At 33.4% G+C, this 11,426-nt stretch overlaps 3 protein-coding genes across 5 annotated transcripts; all 3 read left to right on the forward strand.

Moving 5' to 3' along the window:
- Positions 1-1,744, forward strand: LOC106779115 (capsanthin/capsorubin synthase, chromoplastic-like). The gene has a single exon (XM_014667170.2). The coding sequence runs from the start codon at positions 125-127 to the stop codon at positions 1,610-1,612; it is 1,488 nt and encodes a 495-aa protein (XP_014522656.1). The 5' UTR covers positions 1-124; the 3' UTR covers positions 1,613-1,744.
- Positions 1,745-2,687: 943 nt separating this feature from the next.
- LOC106779120 (mitochondrial fission protein ELM1) lies at positions 2,688-7,389 on the forward strand. The gene is made up of 10 exons (XM_014667175.2): positions 2,688-3,053; positions 3,128-3,339; positions 3,421-3,517; positions 5,105-5,254; positions 5,382-5,508; positions 6,137-6,249; positions 6,339-6,402; positions 6,499-6,592; positions 6,794-6,902; positions 7,011-7,389. Exons 1-10 carry the CDS (start codon positions 2,865-2,867, stop codon positions 7,110-7,112), a joined length of 1,257 nt encoding a protein of 418 aa, XP_014522661.1. The 5' UTR covers positions 2,688-2,864; the 3' UTR covers positions 7,113-7,389.
- LOC106779126 (casparian strip membrane protein 3) lies at positions 7,338-9,264 on the forward strand. 3 transcript variants are annotated; one of them, XM_022776440.1, is made up of 5 exons: positions 7,338-7,371; positions 7,904-7,951; positions 8,094-8,445; positions 8,649-8,772; positions 8,861-9,264. In XM_022776440.1, exons 3-5 carry the CDS (start codon positions 8,132-8,134, stop codon positions 9,074-9,076), a joined length of 654 nt encoding a protein of 217 aa, XP_022632161.1. In that variant the 5' UTR covers positions 7,338-7,371; positions 7,904-7,951; positions 8,094-8,131; the 3' UTR covers positions 9,077-9,264. The 3 variants fall into 3 exon arrangements, with proteins under 3 accessions (XP_022632161.1, XP_022632162.1, XP_014522669.2); XM_022776441.1 differs by having other exon boundaries at positions 8,100-8,445; XM_014667183.2 differs by lacking the exons at positions 7,338-7,371; positions 7,904-7,951 and having other exon boundaries at positions 8,033-8,445.
- Positions 9,265-11,426: the final 2,162 nt, after the last annotated feature.

An 11,426-nucleotide genomic window follows, 5' to 3' on the forward strand; every position in this document is an offset into this window, starting at 1 on the left:
GATTCCTGTTTGTCTGCATGCATCTCTCAATGGCTGAACTCCCTTCACCATAGACAACAACACCTACCTCATCCTCCTTTCTGCACAATTTTCATCACACAAACCAGAATCACTGCCACAAAACATGGGAACTCGTTTCATGTTATCTTCCCAACCTTTTCCGCTCAAGCCTCACCGGCTCCTCCACCCATTTCCTCTTACCAAAATCCATTACACAGCATCGAGAAATTTGATCAGAGGCAAGAGGGTCCACAGCACAAGCAAGTATGGAAACTTCCTTGGTTTGAGGCCCGAGTACCAACCTGAAGCCTTAGATTTTGATCTTCCATGGTGCCACCCTTCTGATCGCGCTCGTTTTGATGTGATAATCATTGGTGCTGGCCCAGCAGGTATAAGGCTCGCGGAGCAAGTGTCCCTCTACGGAGTTAAGGTTTGTTGTGTTGATCCTGACCCTCTTTCTGTGTGGCCTAATAACTATGGTGTGTGGGTTGATGAGTTTGAGAGTCTTGGTCTGGAGGATTGTTTGGACAAAACATGGCCTATGGCTTGCGTTTATGTTGATGATTCCAAGACTAAGTATTTGGATCGTTGTTATGGGAGGGTTGGTAGGAGGAAGCTGAAAGAGAGATTGGTCGAAGGGTGTGTCTCAAATGGGGTTAGATTTCACAAGGCAAAGGCGTGGCAGGTTGAGCACCAAGAGTTTGAGTCTTGTGTTTTGTGTGATGATGGGGTAGAATTGAAGGGGAGTTTAGTTGTTGATGCCAGTGGATTTGGTAGTCGTTTTATAGAATATGACAAGGTGAGAAACCAAGGTTATCAGATTGCTCATGGTGTTTTGGCTGAAGTGGAAGAACACCCTTTTGATTTGGATAAGATGGTCTTGATGGATTGGAGGGATTCTCATTTAGGGAATGAGCCTTCTTTGAGAGTGAGTAATTCCAGGGTTCCTACTTTCCTCTATGCAATGCCATTTAGTTCCAATTTGATATTTCTTGAAGAGACTTCACTGGTTAGCCGTCCAGTGTTGTCTTACATGGAAGTGAAGAGGAGGATGGTTGCAAGATTAAGGCACTTAGGCATTAGAGTGAAGAGGGTGTTGGAGGATGAAAAGTGTTTGATCCCAATGGGAGGACCTCTCCCAAGGATCCCTCAAAATGTGATGGCTATTGGTGGCACTTCTGGGGTAGTCCACCCTTCCACAGGGTATATGGTGGCTAGAACAATGGGTGTGGCACCTGTTGTGGCTTTTGCTATAGCTGAGTGTCTTGGTTCCAGCAGAATGATAAGGGGGAAACAGCTTTATGGTAGAGTTTGGAATAGCATGTGGCCAATTGAGAAGAGAATGGTGAGGGAATTTTACTCTTTTGGAATGGAGACTTTGTTGAAGCTTGACTTGAATGGAAGCAGGAGTTTCTTCAATGCCTTTTTTGACTTGAAACCTTACTACTGGCAAGGCTTCCTCTCTTCTAAGTTGAGTTTAAAGGAGCTTCTTTGGTTAAGCATATCACTCTTTGGACATGCCTCAAACCCTTCTAAGTTTGATATTGCCACAAAGTGTCCTGTGCCATTGGCTAAGATGATGGGAAATATTGCTTTGGAATACATAGGGTGATCCATGCATGTGTAATAAGTTTTTATTTTTCATTGTAGCAGAACTTTCATATCATTCATAAGTGTATGCACCAGATTTCTTGACTCTGCTAAGAAAACTTAATCAGTTCAATTGAATGAAATAAGCATTCACTCCTTGTGTTCTTTTTTCCAAATCTGAGATATGAGCGACTTTACATACCCTGTGGATAGGTATACTAAATCAGAAAGTATACCAGAATAAAAAAGAAATCTTCTGGCGAGTTGAAAAATTGAAAATTGAAAAATTGATGGGCTGAGTTGAAATTTTTAACGAGTCAATTTGTTTTGACGATTTAACAAATTGACTGACAGATTAGAAGCAGAACTGATGATAAACTTGTTTTTTTTTTAAAAAAAAAAAAGAATTAAAATAAAAAATTAATTTTTAGGTATTATATCATTTAAAAGATGCAAATATAATAATTTAAATTATTAAAATTTATAAATTAAATTCTAATTATTAATTATAATGTATCATTTAGTACGTGAAAATAATTATTATTTTAATTTATTCAAATAGATATATTAATTAACCCATTAAAACTTAAAAGAATATTTAGAATGTAATTTTAGTATATACATCTATAATATCGATTAATTAGAGATATAAAATTTAAAACAATTGTTATTAAGCTTAACTGAATAAGGTTTAAATCCTTTTTTGGTTCTTAAGTTAATTTCTGACGTTTAGTTTAGTCTCCGTTTTTTAAAATGTCAACCTTTAGTGTCTATGATATGAAAAATGTATCAAATCAGTCATATCTGTTAATAAATCACAAATTTTTCATTAAATGATTTGTTGTTCATAACACCTTTCATTAACAAATCACAAAATATTAGATATTTAGGTATAAAAACTTGTGATTTATTGTTTATTAAGTAAAGAAGGTTGATTTGATGATTTTTTATATGATAGGAAATAAAAGTTAACATTTTTTACAGCAGACATTAAACTGAATAACAGAAAAACAATAAAGGGTTTAAACCGCTGAAGAAATAGCAAAGTTGCAGTTAGGTAAATCATATTTTTGGATGTTTGAGGAACTAAAATAACAGTCACCTCAGAAGAACTGGGTGAAAGTGAAAAGAGAAATGAGAAAAGTGAAAACTGAGAAGTGAGAAGAGAGATTTGTTTCCAGGAAAATGAAACTTCCTTAGTCTTTTTTTCATCTCGCGATGTATCATTGATTCATTCAACTCAATTCTTTCCTTCCAACTTCCAAGCCATCAGAATGAAGCCAATACGGCTTCCGGAGCCGCCAAGTCCCACGGCGGCGCGTGGCACTCCGGACATCTTCGAATCCGGCGTCCATACTATTGTCCGCCGCGCCGTCGTCATCAGCAACGGCTTCCCTTCCTCCGAGAATAACAGCATCGGTTTGCTCCGCGCTCTCGGATTCTCCCACAACCATCTCCTATACGTACGCTATTTATTTTCCGTTACAATCTTCCAACTAACTATTTCTTTCTCCACTGATTCATCTTTTTGTTGCAGCGCGTTACGAGGCCGAAAGGTGGAATCGACGATTGGCTCCAATGGCTTCCCCTCTCTCTCCATCAAAAATTCCATTACCTGTTTTCCTTGTTCCGCGCCTTTTCCTCCAAATCTCAGTACCTTCCCATCACTTCGCACCCTAATGGGTTGTCTTCTATTCTTGAAGCTGATGCGAAACATATAGTCAATTTGGTTCGCGAAACTTACGAAAAGTGAATTTCTATTCCACTTCTTGTAACTGTAATTTGATGTATTGGAAGTAATATTTGATTGATATTTTATTGCTTTTACAGGGAGGGACCGTTATTGGTGGTTGCATCTGGACGAGACACGATTTCTGTTGCGAGTTCCATAAAACGTTTAGCTCCTGACCTTGTTTTTGTTGTTCAGGTCTGCTCTCGCGTTTTATGCTCTGAATGATTTTGTTCTTTGATGTGTTACGTTGGGTTATCAAGAATAACAAGATTGAAAAAAAAAAAAAAAAAACAATTTTATTAAAACGGGAAGGTTTTATGCAGAGTCTATCACATTTTCCATGTACTTTCTAAGTCCACAACTGTATCTGTATATAGAATCTAAGTTAAGGGAATACCAGAAAAAAACGGTTTAGATAACAAAGTCTTATAAATGCATGCCCTAGATGGCCTGGACATCACTACTAGATGCTTTCTAGAACATGGCCTTCTACTCTTTTTTATCAGATGGTCTAACCGTTTGACTAAGCTCTTCAAATTGTCGATTGAATGTCATTTAGATCCAACTATCATAATTCTCCACCTTGACTTCAATCATGGAAGAGCTCTCAGCATCATTTTCCTTTGTTCTTAGTACGGTTGAACTTCAACGTTGGCAAGGACTTCGTAAACACATATGTGGATTCATCTCCAAGACTATCTTCTTGATTTTGACCTTCCCAAACTCAATAACATCTCCCATGAAGTGTAGTCTAATGTATATGTATTCCATCCTTTTGTGGTAGATATGATTATCAACTAGATGTATGGTACTTTGACTATCACAATGAATAGTCACATAGTTCTACACAACTCCCTGCTCTCCAATCATCCCCTTCAACCACTATGTCTCCTTCACCCCTTTGTAGGTGCAATATACTGTGTCTGAGTAGTAGCTAGTTAAAGCCACCATTGATTGGAAACTGGATTTCTAGCATACTGCAGTTCCAAATAATGTAAAAACATATCCAAAAAGTGATTTACTAGTATTAACATTCCTTGAGTAATCAAGGTCTACAAACCCCTTTATAGCATCTGTGCTATGCTTAGATTGTTTATACACTATACCAGACGAAATTGTTCCATTCAAATATCTCAAGACCTACTTCAAAGCCTCCCAATGAGCATGTCCATCATCTGCTGTGAACCTGCTAACCACACTAATAGCATGCGCCAGATCTGGTCTGCTACAAACCATCCCAAACATTATGCTCCTTACTCTCTCTATTAACATATGGAGTAGTCTTTATCTTCCTCCTTTCTTTCTCAGTATTAGGAGCTTGGGTAACCAAGAGCCTTGTGTTGTGTGGTATCTAAAAGTGTTTCCACATGTTTAAATTCATGCATCCTAAACCTCTCAACCATCTTCAGTATGTATCCTTCGGCGTCCTAAACCTCTCAACCATCTTCTGTATGTATCCTTCCGAGACAGACAGACATTATTTTTTTCTTTATTTTCTTCGCATGTTACTATTTGTTTTATAGTGTCTTTCCAATCTTTTTGGGCAAATACTTTTAAGATACTAAGCTGAGCCAGATGTTTTTTATTCTTTTTTATCCAATGAAAATAAGTAATATGTGCTTCTTCCTAAGAATACTCGATTATCCATGTATTAATAGTATCAATTTTCATTGTTAGCGGCGTAGTCATTCGTTGCACTTCTATGCATCTGGTGGTGCTTATTGCTTCGATTAAGTATTGTTTGATTTGTAACCTCAAGTATTTCTTTTTCCTTTTGGACAGATACAACATCCAAGGTCTCATTTGAACAGGTTTGACATGGTGATTACACCTCATCATGATTATTATCCTCTGACTCCAGAAGGACAGAACCAGGTTCCTAGGTTTCTTAGAAGCTGGATAACTCCACGTGAGCCCCCAGATAGTCATGTGGTATGTGTAATGTGCAGCATATGTTGTGACTGCTATTAGATTTTACTACACTAGAGAAAATGCGGTTTTACTCTGACATTAGCTACTGTCCATTGCTGAGGATTGTACATGTGATAATTTACATTAGGTTCTGACATTGGGAGCCTTACATCGAATAGATTTTGCTTCACTTCGCAGTGCTGCCATTACATGGCAAGATATGTTTGCTCATGTTCCAAGGCCATTACTCGTGGTCAACATTGGAGGACCAACAAGTAATTCCCTATTATACTTGTCCTAGTCATGCGCGGTTATTCTTTGCAGTTTTCCTATGGTTAAATACCAATATGTTTGTCATTGTTTGTGAAATGCTGGGCTGCGTTATAATTTTAATATTAGTGAAAAAGGACTACAAGTATACCTCGAGGAAAAATGGAAAATTTTTAGAATCCAATTGCAAGGTGAGGGACTTTAATCTCCCATTAGAAATGTGGGATTCTATGAAGGGTTTATAAGGCCTTTGGCTCTCCAACTAACAACGTCTAGTTTTTGCTGTGTGTTTCATCCAAAGTTCTTATAAAAAATCCTAGGAAATCAGGGGATTCTGCAGAGGGAAGACAGAGTACATCACTAGAAACCATATAGGGGCTTTGGAAACAGTGGATCACATTGAAATATATATTTTACTGTACTGTAGTAATTGTTTAAAAATGACTAAACTTTATGTAGAGTACCGGCTCTGGGTCAGAATTTCTGTACACGTTATTTTCTTTTAACAATAAGCTTTCTCATGAATTTAATAATTAGAAATGTTAGTGATCATGTGTGGGGGAAGTTGAATAAAAGTTTGAAGTTGTTTAGAATTTCAATGGGTTACATACCTAATTTTGGCTATATATACAGAAAATTGTGCATATGGTGTCGATCTTGCAAAGCAGTTAGTAACATCTCTGCTCAGTGTTCTTGGTACTTGTGGGAGTGTAAGAATATCCTTTTCAGAAAGAACTCCACAAAAGGTATACCATGAAGTTTCTTATGCAGATATCGTTGAGCAAATGTTTTCGTCTCTGACACGTTTTGTTTCCTTTTTTTGTCTTTTAAACAGGTGTCCAATATTATAGTGAAAGAACTTGGGAATAATCCAAAAGTTTATGTTTGGGATGGGCAAGGTAAATATTTATTGAGGTTTAGATTGCTAACTCAGATTCTTTTAAAAAAACTTGAGATAAAATGTGATTAATCCTTGTCACTAACACAAATTTCAGAACCAAACCCGCATATGGGGCATCTGGCTTGGGCAGATGCATTTGTTGTCACTGCAGATTCAGTTAGCATGATAAGTGAAGCTTGCAGTACTGGGTATGTCTGGCAAAAGTATCTCTTTGATAGATTTTCCCCACTTTGACCTCTAAATGAGTTTACTGAATTTATTTTTTAGAGTTCACTGTTGTCTTTTTGTAGTCTATCCCAAAAAGAATTTGATGTTATTGTTCCAGATTGATACATGTATTTTCGTTTCTGCTATTTGTTTTTAATAAATCAGTTTTGTTTCTCCCACAGGAAGCCTGTGTATATTATGGGAGCTGAGCGTTGCAAATGGAAATTCACAGAATTCCATAAATCATTGAGAGAACGAGGAGTTGTTAGGCCTTTTACAGGGTCCGAGGATGTAAGTTGGAGTTCTACTTATTCATGAAGTGCATAGATTAAAATGAGTTTTACATATTGTATTGTTAAGTATCCATGTTTTAATCGGTATACATTCTCTTAAATTCAGATATCAGAAAATTGGAGTTATCCACCTCTTGAAGACACAGCGGATGCAGCTAAACGGGTTCATGAAGCGCTTGCTGCCCGAGGATGGAAACTGAAGATATAGAACACAATTCTTAGTTCACATAGTACTCGATTTTTTTTCGTAAAGACGGTAACCATTTGTTGTTTGGAAGATAATTTCCAAAATATCATGGTTCTCTGATATCACGAATAGAAAATACCAATTTTGGTGTTCGTCATTCTTTCCACCACAGCAATTTTTAAGGATGTTGTAATGTAATATAAGGTTGTATGATCGCAGCTTGTAAACTGGGAGAAAACTTTGACACTTTTATGGCGATTGACACATTTTAATAAATGAGGTGAATAAAAATTTTGTTTATGCTGTTAACAGATTGTACCTTTATTCTTCCATTTGTTATCTGATCGTTTTAGTTTCGAGACGTGGGTTAATTGATAATATATGGTACAATTTAATGAACTGACATTACCAATAGCTGAGATTTTTCTTTTGAATAAATATAATGCTAAAACTTATGCAGTCTTTCACACGCAAATGTCATAAATTTATGATAGTTTTAAGAATGAACTATATTAGCTATTAGGTCTAGATGGGAAGTATAACGACTGAATAGTTTTATCTATGACCAAAAACCAAGACTCAAATTGCGAGTCAAACCACACCACTTAATACGTGCTTGGTTTATGATATTATTTTTTGCTTGAATCATTCCTTGCGGTATGGTGTTTCGTTTGTATTGCACTACTTGTCATCACCTGCACAAATTTGAGATATACGATATACAAATGAATAAATAAATAAAACTTGAGTGTATTTATTTATTGGTCTTGGCATTCGTTAGTTTGGTTGACGGTTTTGTCACATTCGTATAGGAACGTTACAGAATCAAGGAAAAAAGCTTTTGGTACGATGTGGAGCAAGTAAGTTCCGAACAACTCCTTCATTACACCTTACAAAATTAGACTTGACAAAGCAACATAGAGCATCTTCACTGACCAACTCCGTTAATTGAATGTCTCAACTTTCTTTTGTGCATCTTCTATATATATATGTATACACAAGTAACAGCTTTCAGAAGAGTACCTTCCATATCCATTGTGATGGACTCAAAGAAAGAGGATGCAGCTTCTGCACCTACGAGCCCAGAATCTAGGAGGACCAGGAGCAATGGCAAAGGGAAAACCATTGCTGAGGCTGCTCCCCCTTCTGTAACTGTAGTTTCCACAAAAGCTACCCCATCCCCAAGGGGGGGATGGAGAAAGGGTGCCGCAATCCTAGATTTCATCCTTAGGCTCGGAGCCATTAGTTCTGCTATAGGTGCTGCTGTCGTCATGGGGAAAAATGAACAGATACTTCCATTCTTCACCCAGTTCTTTCAGTTTCATGTTCAATGGGATGATTTTCCAATGTTTCAGTAAGTTTTTCTTCCATAACAAAGATTGGGTCCAATTTTACATGTCACAACACAAAACATTTTCTCTTCATTAGTGCTAGTGCAAATGCTATGTCACTATATGTATACCTCTTTTGGCACACAGATATACACACCAAAAGGAGATCACAAATAGCTACACTAATTAGATGCAAATACCATCCTTTTATTTTGGTGGCATGCAGGTTTTTTGTATTTGCAAACGGAGCAGCAGCTGTATTCCTCATCCTCTCATTGCCATTTTCAATTGTCTGCATTGTTCGGCCTTTTGTAGTAGGGGCAAGGCTTCTACTAGTGATCATAGACATAGTAAGTCTGAATTGAGATAATGCACTGACCAACATGTTTTGTTCTAACAATCATCTCACTCACTCAATAATACTTAAAACTGTTGCAGTTTACAATGGCTTTGGTCATGGCAGCTGCTTCAGCTGCTGCAGCTGTTGTGTACTTAGCGCACAATGGGAGCCAAGATGCCAATTGGATCGCCATTTGTCAGCAGTACACTGACTTCTGTGAGGTCACTAGTGAAGCTGTGGTGGCTTCTTTCGTTGCTGCGGTTTTCTTAATTTTCTTGATCGTGCTCTCCTCTGTGGCTCTTAAAAGAGGTTGAAAAGAGAATTTGGATGGTAATGGTGATGCTTCATAGAAGCTTCTACTGTGTTTGTATAATATTATTGTAAAGTTGCAAGAGTTTGAGGTGTAAGTGATGCATGTCTGTGTTACATTAAAGTGAAAAATCATGTTCATGTTTGTCTTTCTAACAATACGTTGCAAATCTGAGACCAAGGTTAAAAAGTTCTCCTTTTAGAATAATGTTACCTCAAGACACTTTTACATCTATTTAACAAGAAATATAATAACGTTTAACACATTTTTATATCTATTTGACAAAAAATATAAGAATAAAATAGTTATAAAAATATAAATTTTTATATTAAAAAAAATAAAAAATAAAGAAGAGTAGTGTGTAAAAAAATTAAGCATGTAAAATAATATTTTTCATAATTTTTAAACTTTAAAAACGAATGATATTTTTTTCTTATATTTATTCTTTTAAGATCATAATAAATTTAACTTATCAGTTTTTTCTTTCTTTATAAGACTTAGATAACGTATGAATAATTAATATATTTGTAGAGATAATTATAAATTTTAATATTTTCTGTACAGACATACATATAATAACAACAATAATAAAAACGTAACTTTATTGAAACTTACATACTTTAAAGAATAATAAATTTTAATAAGAGGTTATTTCATTGTTAATAAAAAAATATATTCATTTCATCACACAAAACTTATTAAAAGTTTAAAACTGATTAATAATCAATGATATTTTATCTTATATTTATTCTTTTAAGATCGTCATAAATTTAACTTGTCATTTTTTTTTCTTATATTAAATAATCACATGCTGAGTTTATTACATTCTTAAGAACTAAAGCTTAAAAAACATACGAATAATTGATATATTTATACGGTGATTATAAATTTTAATATTTTTACTATATATACATATATAATAATAATAACAATAGAAACAAAGTAACTTTGTTGAAGGTTACATATTTTAAAGAAGAATACATTTTAATAATATCAATTTCTTGAATGAAACTTTTTGCGTCTATTAATTTGACATATGGTATTAAACTAAAAACTTGAAAATAGGTTGAAATTGAAATTGATTAATATTATAGCATTTTTAAATTTCAATTTTCTTTAGGAATATATCCTATGATTTGAAATTGAATTAAAGGTTACAATTATTTTACTCAAGTTAACTAAATTTAACACTTAATAAGAATAAATAAATATAACAAACGAAATACTTAATATAAGAATCATAATGTAACTTTATAAGAATTATAATAACTCAATTATCCCAAGACACTTTTATTTTAATAGTTTAGAATATGATTATTTTAATATTTTAGAATATGATGAAAGTGAATGCTTATAAAATGATTATTTAAAAAAAAATACTAATTATATTTATAAATTTAGCTGTAAATTTATATTCCTATTAAAATTATGTTTATGAAAATAATAATAATAATAATAATAATAATAATAATAATAATGTAATAAATAGTAACATACTTAAAACTAATAACTACCATATCATATTATTGAGACTTAATTATATTACGATAATATGATTTTGATAGACTTAAATAGTCTCATGAATTTAAACGGTGAATAATTAAATTTAGAAAAAGTTTAGAAGAATTAATCATATAAGCTATTTTTTAGTTTATTTAATATAAATTTCTTGGTATGGCTTGAAATTTATTTTTTAGTTTATTTCTATAAATTTTGTAGTCTGAGATCTGACATAAATCCCAAAGTAATAATCAATCATTAAATAAACATCTAATTTAGTTAGTTACCTCTACACACCCAAAAAGAATGTTAATAAACAGAATAAGAAAAACCAATCCATACTCTTAGTATTAAATAAAAATATAAAGACTTAGTAAACTATTATTAAACTAAAATATTAATTTAAAAAAAATAAGAAATATATGTATAGTTTAAGAAAAAAAAAGAAAATTATATTCTGAAAGAGTAATTTCTCTAGTAAAATAGAGAAAAATATTAATTTTATTATAAAAAGTCATAATTAATAAGCGTTTTAAGAAACTCACAGAGCTTTTTTATATTTTTACCACATATTTTTATTTCTTTTGAAAATTGAATTTTTGATATTTTGTTTTAATCACATCTTTCTACTATAGTATAAATATATACTTTTATAAAAAGGAGGTTTGTCTTTTCTACGTTCTTCCAAATTTAAATCGTAAATAAAATGCTCTTTAAATTAAAATAATTATTTTATTTCTTTAAATTTAATCACTTTCTTAATTTGATATTTTTTAAATTTAACTATTTTTAATTATAAAAATATTTATAAAATAATTAAAAATTATCCACAATAAAATTAATAAAAAAATATA

This window comes from Vigna radiata, unplaced genomic scaffold (genome assembly GCF_000741045.1).
Source record: "Vigna radiata var. radiata cultivar VC1973A unplaced genomic scaffold, Vradiata_ver6 scaffold_425, whole genome shotgun sequence".
Classification (NCBI taxonomy): Eukaryota; Viridiplantae; Streptophyta; class Magnoliopsida; order Fabales; family Fabaceae; genus Vigna; species Vigna radiata.